The sequence below is a fragment of the Nyctereutes procyonoides genome, unplaced genomic scaffold (genome assembly GCF_905146905.1).
Source record: "Nyctereutes procyonoides isolate TBG_1078 unplaced genomic scaffold, NYPRO_anot_genome, whole genome shotgun sequence".
Taxonomy (NCBI): domain Eukaryota; kingdom Metazoa; phylum Chordata; class Mammalia; order Carnivora; family Canidae; genus Nyctereutes; species Nyctereutes procyonoides.
Genome location: NW_026575155.1, coordinates 6513880 through 6532129, shown reverse-complemented (window position 1 = coordinate 6532129; position 18250 = coordinate 6513880). Strand labels below are relative to the sequence as shown.

The 18250-nt window shown below is 37.0% G+C and overlaps 1 protein-coding gene across 1 annotated transcript in view; it reads left to right on the top strand.

Moving 5' to 3' along the window:
- Window positions 1-17513, top strand: part of PAXBP1 (PAX3 and PAX7 binding protein 1) — a 33763-nt gene extending 16250 nt beyond the window's left edge. The window contains exons 9-18 of the mRNA XM_055313435.1: window positions 1588-1687; window positions 1776-1891; window positions 3656-3855; window positions 4888-5032; window positions 5683-5804; window positions 7161-7237; window positions 7614-7680; window positions 11991-12137; window positions 14082-14236; window positions 16333-17513. Of these exons, the coding sequence (XP_055169410.1) occupies window positions 1588-1687; window positions 1776-1891; window positions 3656-3855; window positions 4888-5032; window positions 5683-5804; window positions 7161-7237; window positions 7614-7680; window positions 11991-12137; window positions 14082-14236; window positions 16333-16450 (1247 nt within the window). The 3' untranslated portion in view covers window positions 16451-17513. The remainder of the gene's footprint in view (window positions 1-1587; window positions 1688-1775; window positions 1892-3655; window positions 3856-4887; window positions 5033-5682; window positions 5805-7160; window positions 7238-7613; window positions 7681-11990; window positions 12138-14081; window positions 14237-16332) is intronic.
- Window positions 17514-18250: the final 737 nt, after the last annotated feature.

Here is an 18250-nt window from a genome sequence, read left to right as displayed (position 1 = left end):
CTTAAAAAGACAAGAATCATTTTTATAGTTTGCGGCTTTAGCTAATTTACCTGTGCTGTGTGAACTCACAATTGAGGTGCAACAGGGACAGTCTTGTTTACCATGCTCATCTTTCTTTATTATTGCTGAACTCTAGAACAGACTTCCTTCCTAATGTCAGAACTATTTTGAAATATGAATGAACAATTCAGTAAGAAAGTCAACTTTTAAAATAGTTGGGTCTGCAGAAGTTAGGATACCCTGAAGTGTAGAGGGCTAATTTTGGGGTTTGTTTTTTTCCTGTTGCTGCTATTGGTGGCACATCTCTGATATTGGGGGAAAGTAGCAGAAACCTTAAATCAGTATTTTTCATTTTATGTGTTTTTCCTTGTATCCTATCCCTGGGGTTGTTGGCTTCTATTTTGATCCCTGTCTTATGGATCATCTTTATAAAATGTAGAAATGAGAGAAGTATTGCAGACAGATATTACCCCCACTCCTCTTCCTACCCTAGACAAGAGATTAGAGGACAGTTCTCTGGAGAAAGAGAATGGGTCCAGAGAAAAGACTGAGACACTAACATCTGGGAGCCCCCAACAGAAGAGTTGACATTCTCCCAGTGGTCAGATCTAGAGGCTGCTGTTGGACACCACCCACCTTTGTCCACAGAACTTCCAGGCTCATTCTTTTATTTGAGGTAGTTACTGATCATCAGAGAGCGCAGCACACACAATAGAACCAGAGGAACTGAGGAAACAAAGACAACGCAGGTGACAGAAGGAAATATAAAATATACTTGCTACCCTTTGGGAGGTCATAGGAGGTGTCCTACATGTGACGTAAGCTAGAGGATGCTATAGAAAAGGAGTATTCTAAGAATAAGAACCATCTCTTAGAAATTAAAAGCATGGTGACTGAAATATAAATTTAAATAGGAAGGTTGGAATGTTAAGGCTAGAAAGTTGCCCTAGAAAGTTAAAGAGAGTTGAAAATAGGAAGCAAAAGAAGTACAGAATTCTGCTTTGAAAGCGATTGTTTGAGGCAGCATTTAAGTTGGTCTTCTTAGATCATGTTTCCAGTCTGCATGTTGATTCTGCCTTTGTTCTATAAATAGTAAGGAGAATAAATTTCTACTCAGCAAAATCAGAGTAAATAGGATAGATTACTAACTTCTCTGAAACAAAGCTGTTTTTCTCATCCTTCCTACTTGTGTTTCTTTTCTGTCATACCATTCAACATGTGATGCTTAACTTCTTCCTTAAAAAGTAATTATTTTTCCCTTTGCACAGGTAATTTTGATTTTAATTTGTTTGATTATCATGATAGCATCAACTAGTTCTTACAAGTAGATATAAAAACAGTGATTAAGCCCAATTGTATTTGTGTAGGGTTGTTGAACTCTCCATTTATTTTTCTACTCCTTTTCATGGGAACGCAGAATAATACTGAGATTTGCTCTAAACTACAGAACTATCTGGTTTACCAGTTACTGCAGAATCCTGCCATTGAGATTAGCAAACAGTCTATCATTATGGCTTATTCTGTGCAAACTCTTTCCTCAAGATTGTTGAAGGAAGGCTTTTAATTTTAACTATTGTTGTTTTACAGATAAAGCTCTAATGGCACCAAATCTTGATTCCTTTGGGCGAGATCGGGCACTGTATCAAGAGCATGCAAAACGCAGGATTGCAGAACGGGAGGCCAGGAGGTAATTCTAAAAATGTGTGGCTTTTGCTTTGTTTGCAAAGGGAGGAATCTCTTCTATCTGGTTTGGGAACATGATCTTTGTTATTTAGGACTCGTCGTAGACAAGCCAGAGAGCAAACCGGTAAGATGGCAGATCACCTTGAAGGCCTTTCCAGTGATGATGAAGAAACTTCTACGGATATTACAAATTTCAATCTGGAAAAAGGTTAGACATTTATTGGGAAATGAGATTTATTGCCACTTTTGTTTCTATTTGGTTGTGGTTTTTATAAGGCGGTGTGAAGTTTTATGGCTTCTGCGTTTAGAATCAGCCACTCTTTTCTTAATTGTAAAAACTTGCACCCATTTTTCTTAACTGAATATACGATGAATTCTCAAAAATAGTGATGATACCTTATCATGGGCTTTATTTAGCACTTGCATAATAAATGATATTACTCTTCAGAATCATAGAATTTTAAGTGGCCAAAAAAAAAGTGTCAGATTCCCAAGGATAGCCCTAATGCAACCTGTCCTAGGAAGGTACAGCTCGGCCATGGGACACTCAGCCCTGAAGGAAACTACTGATTTGGGGAGTTCTTGAATAATTTCAACCAAGAGGAATAGTTACTACCAATATGTGCCAGGCATTTCTAAAAGGGTCTTCAGAAGTCTTCATTTCCCATCATTGGTTGTGGTTACTTGGAGTTTTACCGGCTACAGGCCATTGGAACTTAGTTGGAGAAGTCTATTTTTCTCCCACCTTTTTATAGTGAATATTTTTAAACAGACAGAAATTAGAAGGAATACCACAGTGGTCATTGTCACCCATGTACTTGTCACCCAGATTCAACAGTTCTACCAAGTTGAGGGAGGGGGTGGTATACCTGTGTGTATGTATATTGCTGAACTATTTCAAAGTAACCTATAAACATCATGATACTTTATAAACAGTTGAGCATGTTTTAACTACAAGTTCTTAATATTGTATCTATTTAGTAGCAGCTCCCCCAAAATAAAACTCTTGAGACTCTTTTTGGTGGATTATTCTGTATTTTCCAAACTAGGATCCACACGAGATTTCCTGCCCTGTATTTGGTTCCATTTTTTTCCCTAGAATTAATCAATGTCCATGAATTCCTTACACATATACACACCTCTATTGTTTAAGACATTGGGTTTTTGAAGAGATCAGGCCACTTATTTGCATTCTACATTCTAAATTTGTCTGTTTTCTCATCGTCTTAGTTTGATTTTTCCATTCACTGTATTTCAACGTAAGCCGGCACTTAGGTCTGAAGACTTGATTAGCCTCAAGTTAAGCTTTGTTTTGGCAAGAATACTTCATATAAAAGAGCCTGCTACTTATTGTATAATATCAGATGGCAAAGGTTAGATTGTCCCAGTATTAGTGATATTAAGATTGATCTTGAGAAGATTGTCACAAGTAGATCTCCCCATTATAAAAGATTCCTGTTTCCCAAGTCATCAGTGTCATCAAGTAACCTTCCACTTAAAGGTCGTAACATTCATTACTGATAGTTGTCTGTGTCCATCCTTGCACTCACCAACAGATTTTGAAAGAAGTGTTATGATTGTTCACTGATCATAATGCACTTCTGATCTTTATAGTGATTTGTGAACTGAAGAGCTAGCAGCAAAGTCTGTACTTCCTGCAATTACTCATGATTAATATACCATAGTAACTGAAATTTGAAACTCGTTGGGGGACAGGTGGTATTTAACAAAACTCTGGGAATAGGAAATGGTATATATTGGAGCTGTGCAAACACTGCCTGCACTCTGGTTTGCATAAGAGACATTTGAAACCTAAACTTACTCTCTTTATGCTTTCTGTTAAATTGCAATTAATGATTCTTCTGTTAATGAGCCTGAGTGATTCTGAAGCTACAAAGAAAATACTGAATTGTGTTTTGTCTACTCCATACTAAATTATGGTTCTCTGTGGGGTTTTTGTTGTTTTCTTTAGATCGCATTTCAAAAGAGTCCAGCAAGGTTTTTGAAGATGTCCTTGAAAGTTTCTATTCAATTGACTGTATTAAATCCCAATTTGAGGCATGGCGTTCAAAATACTATCTGTCCTACAAGGATGCTTACATCGGCCTTTGTTTGCCAAAGCTGTTCAACCCCCTTATACGGCTACAGCTTCTCACTTGGACTCCTCTCGAGGTAAGTGGCTTGTGTCACTAGTACCAAGCAATATAACATGATGCCTGGATAATTTTAATCTCAAAGCTAGCAAAATATTTTTCAAGGGAGATACGGTCACAGGGCTACAATACAGATTGTATAATGTCATGATCTTTTTATGCAGTCTTCCTTCTGAAGAGAGCTGTTTGTGATTTTCAGGTTACATACAGTGCTTTCCTCAACTAAAATTATACATAGTGACACTGGGATATGAACATGAATGAATAATAATTTGATTCTTTGGTCCTAGAAAGATTTAGAACCTCATGGGAAAGCTCAGTGAGGCAGATGTGAAAGGAGGACCTGAACTAAGTAGGTGGTAATGGAAATTGGGAGAATAATACAAATTGATAAATTTAGGAAGTGGAATCAATTGGACCTGTTGGCTTGATTTATAAGAGGGGAGGCTAGATGGCCTATATGTGTTCAGTGGCCCTGTTTAAGGGAGAGTGTTAGAAGTTACCTACATGTGGACAGAGAACCATGGGCCTAAGTGAGATTGGCTGGGTTGAATGTGTAAGTTGTAAGGGGAAGAGGACTGAGGTTGGAGCCCTGGAAACAACTGAAAAAAACCTGAACATTTGACCTCCAGCTCCCATTTGCTCTTTGCTGGATATTGTGTCTTTGAACACAGCAATGGTTGGGGATTTGTGTGCATTTTGGAGTTGTTGTTCTGGGTCACTCCCTCCTCTGCCCCCACCACTTCCAGTTGTCTCAGCCACCCTGAACTCCAGTACTTTTCTCCACAACTGAATAAAACTGCTCTGCTTGCGATTCCCACCCTGCTCTGCTCTCTCCACCGGGAGCTCACCTCATTTGATTGTCTCCCTTTAGGGGGCCATCTTCCTATACTACCTTGTCCAGTGTCTGAAAATAGATGTTTCATATATTTCTTACAGTTTTTAGTTGTTTATGACTAAAGGTTAAATCCTGTCCGTTATTCTTAATTATGGCTAGAAGCAGAAATAGCAGATATTTTAAATGTTTTGCTTATAACATTCTTTTTTCTAGGCAAAATGTCGTGACTTTGAGAATATGCTGTGGTTTGAATCTTTGCTATTTTATGGTTGTGAAGAGCGAGAGCAAGAGAAAGATGATGTAGATGTTGCACTATTGCCTACCATTGTGGAAAAGGTGATTCTTCCTAAACTAACAGGTAGAGATTTCTGAATTGAACATTTAAACACATAGGTTTTCCAATTCTATTTTTATGAGTTTCTAACTAGAGCGTATTTCCTCATGGAAGTTATATTACAAATGCTAAGGTAACCACTGGACTAAAGGATAGATTTCTCTTAACCTAGGACATGGGGTGGGCTTGGAGTTGGAGACAGTAATTGATCCATAGATGAATTTTAGAGACTTTTATACACTATCTGAGGCAAAACTGAATACATAGTTTGGTGGGAGGGTATACATTTTCCTGGGGAGCAATTTTCATTACTTCCATCAATTTTTGAAAAAAAGATCAGGAATCATTGGTGTGGGAACCTATTTAAAATATTAAAAATAAAGTTTTAAGTTTAGTTAGGAATTCTTGATGCTGGGACATCTCCTAGGATATAGAAATCTTCCCCTCCCTGGCAATGTTATCGCTGAGCAGCAGAAAATAGAACGAATCTATGCCCTCCCCACATTTGCCTAATCATCAGCATTCCCATTGTTAAGAGGACAAAGAAGACTGCAGCTTATACTATAAAGAGAGAAAAAGTAAATCATTTATAAGTTGAGGACTACTTGACAGCAGATTTAAGTCAACTCCAATTTACTTCTGTATCTCAACACATTGTACTTTTCTCTTAATAGTAATAGCTGAAAATATGTGGGACCCTTTTTCTACGACACAGACTTCAAGAATGGTTGGAATTACACTAAAATTAATAAACGGATATCCTTCAGTAGTGAATGCAGAAAACAAAAATACACAGGTAATTTATTTATTGTCTGTAAAAGGTTTTTCCCTACCTTTTCCTTTCAAAATGAGCAAGAGTTGAGGGAATGAGTGATACGTTCTAAGACTTGCCAGAAAATCTGATTCTCTCAGGCCATCTGGTCCTTTACAGCCTGAAATATATAAGGTTTGAGATAATCATTTTTAATTTTAAAATCTCTGGCAAGGGCAGCCCAGGTGGCTCAGCGGTTTAGACTGCCTTCAGCCCAGGATGTGATCCTGGAGACCCGGATCAAGTCCCACGTCAGGTTCCCTGCATGGAGCTTGCTTCTCCCTCTGCCTGTGTCTCTGCCTCTCTTTCTGTGTCTCTTGAATAAATAAATAAAGTCTTTAAAAAAATAAAAAATAAAATAAAATAAAATCTCTGGCGAGGGGATCCCTGGGTGGTTCAGCAGTTAACACCTGTCTTTGGCCCATGGCACGACCCTGGAGTCCCGGGATCGCATCCCGCGTCGGGCTCCTGGCATGGAGCCTGCTTCTCCCTCTGCTTGTGTCTCTGCCTCTCTCCCTCTCTTTCTCTCTCTCTCTCTCTCTCTCTCTCTCTCTCTCTCTCTCTATTATGAATAAAAAAAAAAAATCTGGCGAGATGATGTCATTACTCCACGTAGCCTCTCATCCTTCTCACCTCCCCACCCACCACTAATCAAACATCCCTTTAAGAACTTTATTTTTTTTGGAAAAAGAAGAATGTAAAACTACTACATCAGCAGTTACTGATGATTTAAATGCTAAAACATTTAAAAACAGTTAGTTTCCAAACTTGAGATTGCTGCCAACCTCTGGCGTTCTTAGGAGCTGTTTAGACACAGAATATGTACTCTTTTTTTTTTTTTTTTAAAGATTTTACATATTTATTTGTGAGAAAGACAGCATGATTAGGGGGTGCAGAGAGAAAGGGACAGGCATGCTCCCCCTGAGCAGGGGTTCGATTCCAGGACCCTAAGAAAATGACCTGAGCCGAAGGCAGAGGTTTTAACTGCCTGGCCCTCTCAGGTGCCTGAGAAAAGGTACTCTTTATCACTATTTTCACTGACTTTATTTTGAGAAGAACCAGATTATGTGTCTGATCTTAAATCTTAGTGATATAGTAGACTCTAAGGGTTTACAGATTTCCGAGTGGCTTTATTGCCTGGTAGTTGAGGGCCCAATTAAGAATAGTGAGTATTAAAGACCTTTATGCTTTCAGAGAGAAAGGTAAAAAATTGAAGAAGACCATTGACTTGAAATCAAATACTACATAGTATATTTTAGAATATGACTTGTTTTTATTTCTTAAAATTCAGCTTTTATCATGACCCTTATTAAAATGTGTGATCTGTTTTTTATTCTTCAGGTGTACCTAAAAGCACTTTTATTAAGAATGAGGAGAACTTTAGATGATGATGTGTTCATGCCCTTGTATCCCAAAAAGTAAGTAACACCTCAAAACATTAAAGATAATATTCTCCATTGTCTTCCAGAGAAGACTTCTTAAATTCTCGAAAAACTAAAGGTAGCTTGAATATATAACTTTATGTATTGAGTGTAAACCTGTAGCCCAAAGAGACCTAAGTCGGTGGGGAAATTATTCCCTTAAGCAGGATAAAGCAAATAAAACTTTTTGTTCCCCTTTGTATCTCACCACTATTTCCATTATCTTTTAAAACTTACCTTCTGGAATATAGTTATTTGAAAATTCGAAAAATTACTTAACTCTTTTGTTTATTTTAAAACTTGTAGAAATCTTTTCCAGGAATCACATGGCACTTAATATATAAAATTATTGCTCATGTTTTTTTTTTCTTAGTGTCTTGGAAAATAAAAATTCTGGGCCTTATTTGTTTTTTCAACGACAGTTTTGGTCTTCAGTTAAGGTATGTGTCTGTAGGCTATCTAAAAGACTTCAGATTTTGTTTGACTCACATATTTTGGAAGGTATTTTGCTATTTGATTAAGCAGATCTATTGGCTTAGTTTGATGTCTGTAAAGAAACTCCATTTTACAAAGTAATTTTATTCCAAAAGTTTACTCAGGTTTGGTGTTTCCACACAAGAAAATGTTTTCTGAGTTCCAAGCAAAGTCCAAGCTAGCCAAGTTAGCCATTTTAATGTATAAGTTACTTTATATATATGTATATACAGCCAGAGTTAATATATATGTATATAACAACTTGCTAAATCATAATTAATTTATTCATCAAGTATAGAGTATCAGTTACTTTTCTAAGGTGGGGAATATAGCACTGAATATAATAGAAGTGGAGTCTTTGTAGAGTTTATAATCACCACAGTTGACAGCAGACAAGTATTATTAGCATCTCAGGTGTGATGAATCCTGAAAGGAGAAATTCGGGGTGATGTGGGAGCATATAACAAGGGTACAGGAAAAAAAAAAAAACAAGGGTACAGAGACCTTCACTGGTGAGTTACAGAAGATCCCCGACTACCCTGAGTAAGTGATATTTAGATTATTAGACTAAAAGAATAAGTTAGGAGCTGGCACTGAGGTGAGGGAAGGCAGGATATATGAGAAAAACAGAAAAGTCCAAGATGCCTGGGGTAAGGGAAATGTGTGTTCACTACCCAAATCAAGATGGGAACACTTTTACCATCTCCCAAATTCCCCAGTCTCCTTTGTAAGCGGAGACCTCCCCTGTACCATGGACACCCATTTTTCTTGTCCTATGGTTTTCTTTGTAAGGGTGCCCTAGGAATAGTATTATTTACGGGATACTTTTGAGTCTGGCTTCACTCAGCATAATGCATTTGAGACTTATCAGTGTTGTCAGTAGTTCATGTCTTTTTATTGCTAAGTAGTCTTCCTTTGAAGGTGGATATGCCACAAGTTGCTATATTTTTTTTTAATCCATTTCCCAATTGAGGAATATTGAATTGTTTCCAGTTTAGAGTGATTATGAATAAAGCTGCTGTAAACATTTGTATACAGGCCTTTTCTGGATATGTAAGTTTACATTTCACTTGGGTGAAGAATACCTATGCAAAGCTGGTTTTCAAATCAACAATATATTAATGTTCCCCAATTATCCCTCGTTTTCACCACATAATGCACACGGTATTGTCAGTTTTGGAGTGGTGGGTTTTTTTAAGTCATTCTACTATGTGTGTAGTGTTGTCATGTTAGTCTTAATTTGTATTTCTCCAATGACTGATGATGTTGAGCATGTTTTCATGTGTTTATTTGCTATGTTCTCTTGTGAAGTATCTGTTCAAATCTTTTGCTTTTTTTTTTTTTTTTAAAGATTTTACTTACTTGAAAGAGCTGGGGGAAAGGCAGAGGGAGAGGGAGAAGCAGACTCGCCACTGAGCAGGGACCTCAATGTGGAGCTCAATCCCAGGACCCTGGGATCATGACCTGAGCCAAAAGCAGATGCTTAATGAACTGAGCCACCCAGGCACCCAAATTTTTGCATTTTTAAAAATTGTCTTACTGAGATTTGAGTTCATATTCTGGGTATAAATTCTTTACCAGATGTATAGTTTGCAGTTTTTCTTTGCTACTGTGTGGCTTATCTTCATGCTCTAACAGTCTTTCAAAGTGCAGAAGTTCCTCATTTTGATGGAGTCTGGTTTATCACTTTTTCCTAATAAGGGTTGTGTTTTGGGTGTCATATCTAAGAAATCTTTGCCTAACACAAGACCGCGAAGTTTTTCTCCTGTCATTTCATCTAGATAGTTCATAGTTTCAGGCTTTACATTTAAGTCTGTAATCCATTTTGAGTTAATTTTTTTAGCAGATGTGGGGCCTGGATTGAACTTCGTTCCAGAAATGTTTATTGAAAAGGCTTTTTTTTTTTTTATTAAGTTTTACAATTTTTATTTTAGTTCTAGGATAGTTAATATATAGCATTATATTAGTTTCAGGTACACAGTATAGTGGTCAACCATTCTATACATTTCTCAGTATTCATGATGTGTCCACTCCTTAATCCCCATCACCTGTTTCACTCATCACCTCCCCATCCCCAGCCTCCCTTCTCGTGAATATCAGTTCTCTTTAGTTGAGTCTGTTTCTTGGTTTGTCTTTCTCTTTTCTTTGCTTGTTCGATTTGTTTCTTAACATATAAGTGAGATCATAGGGCATTTCTTTCTCTTACTGATTTATTTCACTTAGCATTATACTCTCTAGCTCCATATTGCAAATGGCAAGATTTCATTCTGGATGATGGCTGAATATTCTGTGTGTGTGTGTGTGTTTGTGTGTATATACGGTATATATACCATATCATTTTCATCTACTATCAATTGATGAACACTTGGGCTGCTTCCATAATTTGGCTATTATAAATAATGCTGACAATTCAAAATGTCTTTATTGAATTGTTTGTGTACCTTTGTTGAAAATTAATATTGGTCATGGAAGGGTTTTTAGCAGGGAAGTGACATGCACAAATTGCCGTTTTTAAGATTACTCTGGCTGTTGTGTGGATAATGGATCACAGCAGGTAAGGGTAGCAATAATGAAAATTTATTATGGATGTACTATGTGCCAAGCACTGTGCCATACCCTTTATTGTTGAATCTTCACAGTAGCCTATGAACTAGACCCTATTATATTCTCATACTATTCCTGGAGCAGTTAGGCAACAGAGTAACCTGCCCAGAGTCATTCTTTTGTTCAGTGTAGAAATGGAAGGCTAAGTGAGGCCAGTCTGACTGATGAGCAGCTCCTCTCAGTCGGGTTCTGTGAAATAATGCCTAATGCCCTAAGTCCTCCATGGAACATAATGAATTCTCTTTCCCTGTGTGTCTAGAATGGTACTTGCTATGTACCAGCTTTGGGAAAAAAATTTTTTAAATGTTTTTAATTTTTTTATTTATTTATGATAGTCACACAGAGAGAGAGAGAGAGGCAAAGACATAGGCAGAGGGAGAAGCAGGCTCCATGCACCGGGAGCCCGATGTGGGATTCGATCCCGGGTCTCCAGGATCGCGCCCTGGGCCAAAGGCAGGCGCTAAACCGCTGCGCCACCCAGGGATCCCTCTTTGGGAAAATTAAATAAGAAATAACTCAGATCATTTTCTGTAGGTTTTAGTTCTCTCACAGAACCCTGCTTAAGGACTACTCTAGAGCTTATGCTCATAATTGCTTAAGGGACGGTGGGGTCCAGAAAGAGACGATGGCAGCTTGGGTTGGGGGTGGCAACAGGAACTGAGAGAAATGGACACAGTGGATGGAAATGGGGTCACACAGCTTCAGGGAAAGGTGAAGAATAACATCCAGGCATCCGGCGTACTGAGTTGCTTGGATAATGTTAATGTTTACTGAGCTGGGAAATAGAAACTTTTATGGTGGGTTGGGCCAGGCACTCCCATTTTGTAATAATGGCTTCTATTTTGCATGTATTGAGCTTTAGTAGCTTGATCTCAGTTCAGGTTTGTGAGATTGAGTAAACATGCAGTGTTGTAGTCAGAGAATTTCCATCTTTTTGAGGATGGTTGTAGGACTCACTTAACCGTGATTTTTAATGAAGGACATTTATCTAAGAATCAGCACTTCCCTGGTAGTACTTTCTATGATGATGGAAGATACTCTGTTTTTGGCCTGGCATATGTAGTAGTCACTAGCTTCGTGTAGCTATTTATGTCTCAGTTAGTTTTAACTAATTAAAGCTTAAAATTCAAATCTTTAGTCATTTGAGGCAGTATTTGGACCCTTTCTTTATAACTGTTAATACTTCAGCAAGACATAGTCCACTGTATTTCTTTCACAAGGTGTTTTACTCTGTAACTATTTTCTTTGACTTAACAGTACCTCTGGATAGTTTTTCTTCTCATAAAAAAACTTTACCAGACTTGTAGAAAGAGAGATCTGATGTGTGTTTGCCAGAAGTGGGAGGCCAGGATGGAAGTGAGTAGGGGGGTTCTGGTGAAAGGGATCCAAAAGTACAGATTTCCAGTTACAGATGAAAAAGTTTTGTGAATGTAAAGTAGAACGTGGTGGCTGTAGGTGATAATAACGTGATATATATTTAAAGCTGAGAGAGTAGATCTTAAAAGTTCTCGTCACAAGGGAAAAAATTCAGAGTTAGGTGAAGGATGCTAACTTACTGTGGTGATCATTTCACAGTATATACTTAGATCAAATCATTATGTTGTACACCTTATACAGTGTTATGTGTCAGTGATCTCAGTCTGAGGGGAAATAATTTCTTTTTTCGTTCTAGCTATTAGGGAATTTTCTTCAGTGGTATGGCATTTTCTCCAATAAAACTCTTCAGGAATTGTCAATAGATGGTTTATTAAACAGATACATTCTCATGGCTTTTCAGAATTCTGAATATGGAGATGACAGCATCAAAAAAGCCCAAAATGTGAGTTAAGTGATACATATTGTGGTTTGTAAAGCATGTAAATTACAATGAATTAAGTTTCCTTTATTTGAGGAGAGATTTTAGACTTTGTGAAAACCCCTTTTATTATTGACCTTGGTGAAATGTTGACAATCAGTTTGCCTCCCAGGTAGCTCTGAACCCCCTTAGAATTTTTCACATAAAAATGTATATTGTAATATTTGTATCTATCCTTTTATCCATCTATTATATCATTATTTTGGTAGGTGTTAAAGTTGTTAATTTCAGAATAATAAATTTTTTACAATTGGATGCATACTATTTTGAGTGTTATTATAGCAATAGTCTCTCATTGAAGAAATAATTTTGTTTAATTTTATTTTTTTATGATTTTATTTATTTATTCATGAGGGACACATAGAGAGAGTCGGAGGGAAAGGGAGGCAGACTCCTCAAGGGGAGCCCAGTGTGGGACTCGATCCCAGGAGTTCAAGACCACACCCTGAGCTGAAGGCTGATGCTCAACTGCTGAGCCACCCAGGCGTCCCTGTTTAATTTTATTTTGTTTTCTATTTTATGGGAGTTAGACAGTTTCATGTTTTTTATATTTTAAGATTTTATTCTCAAACAATCTACATCCAATGTGGAGCTTGAACTTACCAACTGTATTAGATCAAGAGTCATATGCCCTATAGCACCCCTAATTTCCCTTTTTTGAAAATATTTTTTGAAATAACTATAAAATAAAAATTTGCAAGTACGATAGAAAATTTTTTCCCTCAACCATGCCAGAGTAAGTTTCTAACATGATACTCCCCTGCCTCAAATACTTCTATGTCTGTTTCCTATAAACATGGGTGTTCTTATACATAATTACAATCTATCAATATCCTTTATCTATTACTGTCACCTAAGCTTTGAGATCTTTTAAGTTTTGTCAGTTATGTCGATAATATCACATCCTTGGCAAAATACTTCCCAGATCATTCTTGGCATTTAATTATCATGTCTTCTTAGTCTCCTTTAATCTGGAAAAGTTCTTGGCTTTCCTTGACCTTTACAAAACCTTGACACTTTTGAAGGTGAAGGGCTAGTTATTTTGCAGAATGTCCCTCAACTTGGGTTTTTTTTTTTTTTTTTTTTAATCTTTTCATGATTGGGTTCAGATTCTGCATCTTTGGCAGGAAGTGTCCCAGATTTCATTTGAGTCCCTGCCAGTTGACTTCTGTGACCTTGTAACATGGCCTCTCATTTTGGGGGAGCACTTTCTTGCTTTCTGGCCCGTGATGTTCCAGGCTCATCTTCTACTTGCTTGGCCCCAGCTCTGGAATCAGTCATTTTCCCAAGCATCCCTGGGTCCTTTGGTCCTCTGCTCACTTAAATGAATCCTCCTGGTACATTGCTCTCCCCCATATGGAAACTAGCCTCCCCTTACTAGGGTTTTGTACTGACACCATGCCCAGGTCACCTCCTGCCCTAAGCCACCCCCCTGCTGCACTATTCTCTTGACCCCACTCTGGGCCAGCTTGGACACCTACTCACAGAATTGGTCAGGATGTGGAGGGGCTACACATGTTTATGCTGTGATATTTATGCTGCACATGTTTTTATATCAAAAGCCACTGATAAAAATGGCAGTTCAGTTCATTTTGGGCTTCCTGGAAGACAGGAAAATGAAGCAACTGATTAACAGTTTTATGTTCCTAATTTCCTTAAATATTGAAGGTCATTTATCTTTTGTTTTGAGTACCTGTTGTTGAAGTTAAAAGTACAGATAATATTCAGGTATATTTGTATAGTTAATGTGGAAAGTCAGGTTGAAAAGAATGTCTCTTCAAAGGTATTGGCGATACATATATAGTTCAATAGCAGGTCTTCTAGTTACATACATTTTACCCCCTGTCTCGGCTCAGCTTTTAGACATTTTATTTTAACTATTTTATTTTACATCTTTCTTCTTTATAGGTAATCAATTGTTTCCCAAAGCAGTGGTTCATGAACCTGAAAGGAGAAAGAACTATTTCTCAGTTAGAAAACTTCTGTCGATACCTTGTACATTTAGCAGATACAATCTACAGAAACAGCATCGGATGTTCCGATGTGGAAAAAAGAAATGCAAGGTAATTTTTTGGTAATTGTTTAATGAAATGGTGGGCTAGAGTCTTTATTTTTTGTCACATTTAGTATTATTAAAATGTCTTAGAGTCATGTTTATATTTTACCTAAAATTGTGCATTGATTTGGTATTGGAAAACCCACCAAAAATACACATCCTTTTTCATTTTTGCAGTTTTACCTAATCTTTATATATATATATATATATATATATATATATATATATGTTATTTATGAAGGTATTAAGAAGGACTTCTGGTAAGCACCGGTTCTAAGGAGAATGAATGAATCATGGTTTTCTCTTGTCTCCTTTGAAGAATTGGGGAGATTTCAGGCTCTTAGAATGTCATGGATCTTAATCTCTGGAAGTTCATTATAGAGATAAAAACACTCAAAAAGCTGGTCACAAAAACTTAAGTGTTTTAAAGGTTAGCCAATTTCAGGACATTTGTTCTCCGTGTGGAGTTCTCTTGTAGCCATCTCATATAGGCTTAAGGTTCATGATTTTTGGGGAGCAGCTTGTACACAGTTTTTACCAAGAGTTGCAAGGAAGGAATGAACCATTATCCCTTTTTGCTTATGTTGTCTTGGATATTCATGTAATTTGGGGATAAATCTCTAGCATAAAAAGTAAGTAGTAATATTAAGAAGTACAATTTGAAAGAATTTTCTAAGTTTTATTTCATATAGTCTTCTGTCAGAGTTTTCATATTCAGAATATACACCATTAGTCATATCCCTGTAACAAAATGTTTTTCTTTTCCCTCATTTCCCTTCCATGGAGAAGAATTCTATTTTCTTTAACAAATTTGCTGTTTTACAATAAAGTTAAAAACCAAGTAGATAGTAAAGATTTTAGTGGTAAAATTCTTTGGCAGGTGATTTTGATTTATATTTTAATTTCATCTTTAGGTCATTTTGTTGTTGGTTGATATTTATTGGCACTAGTATTTCTCCTCAGTGTTTCTTACTAGATCAGTCCTAATCGTTTTTTAAATTTTGATTTGTTTATAACTGTTTTTGTTAGGAAGTTAAATGCCAACAAATGGTATTTACTTTTCTACAGAAAAGAACTTCAGGGCAGCCCGGGTGGCTCAGTGGTATAGTGCCGCCTTCAGCCCAGGGCGTGATCCTGGAGACCCGGGATCGAGTACCACGTCAGGCTCCCTGCATGGAGCCTGCTTCTCCCTCTGCCTGTGTCTCTGCCTCTCTCTCTTTCTCTCTGTGTCTCTCATTAATAAATAAATAAAATTTTAAAAAAGAAAAGAAAAGAACTTCACCCATTACAAGCATTTGCTGTGAGCAAAGCCGGTAAGATAGGTTCCATGTGGGTTACAAAGTTTTACAAATATAATCCTTCCCTAAAAGATGCTTGCTACAATTTTGCAGATAAAGCTAATAATGTCACATTGTATGCTGTTTCTCACACATGGTTCAAACTTCATTGTTCAAATGGTCATTCTTCAAGTGGTTCCTGGATTATCATCATCACCTGGCAGATTTGTTAGAAATGCCAATCTCAGGCCCTACTCCAGACCTACTGATTTTGAATTCTGGGGGTGGGGCCTAGTGATCTATGTATCAGCAGTCCTCTAAGTAATTTTGATGTATGCTAAAATTTGAGGACTACTGGGAATGGCTGCTAGCTGGGGTGATAGAGGAAGCCAGTTTATGCTCTTAGCAAATTTTGGAAGAATGGAGATTATGCGAGATTGGGGATGAATACACACAAATACATTTATATTCCAGATAATGTCGGAAAGACCTGGGAACTCTGGTTTGGGAGAATGGGAAGCAGGTCACTGAAGTAGTTTGGCAATAGATTGCTTTCTCTCCTATCTAGATATCCGTGAAAATCATTGATCTGAATGAAATTTTGGGGTGGTTTTGTTTTTGAAAGTGGATCCTTGGTCTCTGGGCTAGTCATTTAAACATATACCAGTTTTGTTTTATACGGACAAATTTATTTATTTTTTTGCATGCTGTAGCTTGCTTATCTCTGTCTTCTTTAAAAATGTACGCTTGAAAAAATTGATTGCAAACCTCAAAAATGGTCATAAAATCAGTAACTTAAGATGTTGTTACATTTTTTCTTTTCTAGGGAAAACATAAAACAGATAGTAAAACTCCTTGCAAGTGTTCGCGCTTTGGATCATGCCATGTCTGTTGCAAGTGACCATAATGTGAAAGAATTTAAGTCTTTGATTGAAGGAAAATAGATCTGTGAGACTAAAAAGCCTGTTTGCTTTAATACCATTCCCAGTGTATAAATTTTGTATATATGTAAAGTTTCTTAACTGTAAAATACTGATTCTTGTTTTAATACAAAGAACATTATTAATATTCAATACTGTGTCCTTAAATGCAATTTCTTTGGAATGAAAGGAATTCACATTATTTCTAGGAAGCCTATTAATGTTTTCCTTACTGCCTGTCATACTTTGTTTACAGACGTATTTTTTATGGTCCTTCAAATTAACCCTCTCAGTTAATTGTTCTGTAAACGATGTGCGCAGTGTAAATTGTGTAATTATGCATATATATATTTATACCACCATGGAGTTACTTTCACACTGGAAATTTGTGGTGTTTTTCTACAGAGTAAGCCTTTTAACAGCAGAAAATTATTCAGTAGCAAATTGTCTTAGGGAAATTACTACACTGTTGCAACAAAAGGGCTGGCAAGTGACTAAGTGTTCATCACCTTTTGGTTAGCAGTTGCTATCACTGTAGCTTTGCTGCCTTAAAATTGAGAGTTGAGTGTGGACTTACTTAGTCATTGGATGAATGGAAACTTTCTTCCTTGAATCAGCATTACAGTCAAATGTGGGTTTAATATGAACTCTAAATAATATATGCAAAATAGGTTTTTGAAAAGAATGTAGAAGTGTAACTTTTAGAAATAATAGCCCTACAAACCTAATGCATGGTTTTGGGCTGACTGTCCTGTCTCATTCATGATTTTACCCCCTGACCAGCTTACAAAAATACATGCATTTGAATTTTAGTAGTCTGTCATTTTATTTAAAATCCCACATATGTGAGTTATATATGCAATAAAGAATACGCCTTGCTGATTAGGTACACCCAGGCAATTTAATATCCTTGGTCTTCTATAATGTTTATACCACATTGTAAATATTCAGAGAACTTGTTTTAAAGTTTATGCTTTCTGATTCTGTGATTTTCAAAAGAGGAACTTTTTGGAAATTAAGGACTATTGTTTGATAATTATATATGTAATTAAGCTTTAGCCAAGCATTAAATTAATTTTTAAATAGATCCTTTGTTGTATTTTGCTGGTGACTAATTTTAGAGCATTTCAAATAACATTTATAACAGTGTCATGCACTCTTAAGTGCTCTGTCAGTTTTTTGTTTTGTTTTTTTTCAGATTTTATTTATTCATTCATGAAAGACACAGAGGGAGCGAGGGGCAGAGACACAGGCAGAGGGAGAAGCAGGCTTCATGCAGGGAGCCCGACTTGAGATTCGATCCCGGGTCTCCAGGATCACGCCTTGGGCTGAAGGCAGGTGCGAAACCACTGAGCCACCCAGGCTGCCCTGCTCTGTCAGTTTTATCTTTATTGTAGGAACACTACTTATCCCTACATATTCATTCTGTTTCACAATCATGGCCTAGTGAACAGGATTAAAATGAGAACCTCAGTGGAATAACACATATACACATGGATAGTTAAAACATGCACATCATTTGTGCCTTAAGTTTGTGTTTCCAACCCCATTAGACTGGTGACTTTTCCTGTATCTACTTTGAAGGACTCTTGGAGTAAGTTTGGAGACTTTTTTATCCTGTGCAATCCCTCAGGCTGTTTTGGTTTCAGGATTGGGTTTGCATACCACATAGGGACCTTGATGTGAAGTGAATTGAGTGTAATGCATAAAACAAGAGTTCTCCTGTCTCAGCCGGAAAAGGTTTTGTTCCTGAAAGAGCTTAAGTACATCCTTATGAAGGGAATTGCCAAAAGATAAATGGAGGGTGACATTTTAATAAAGCTA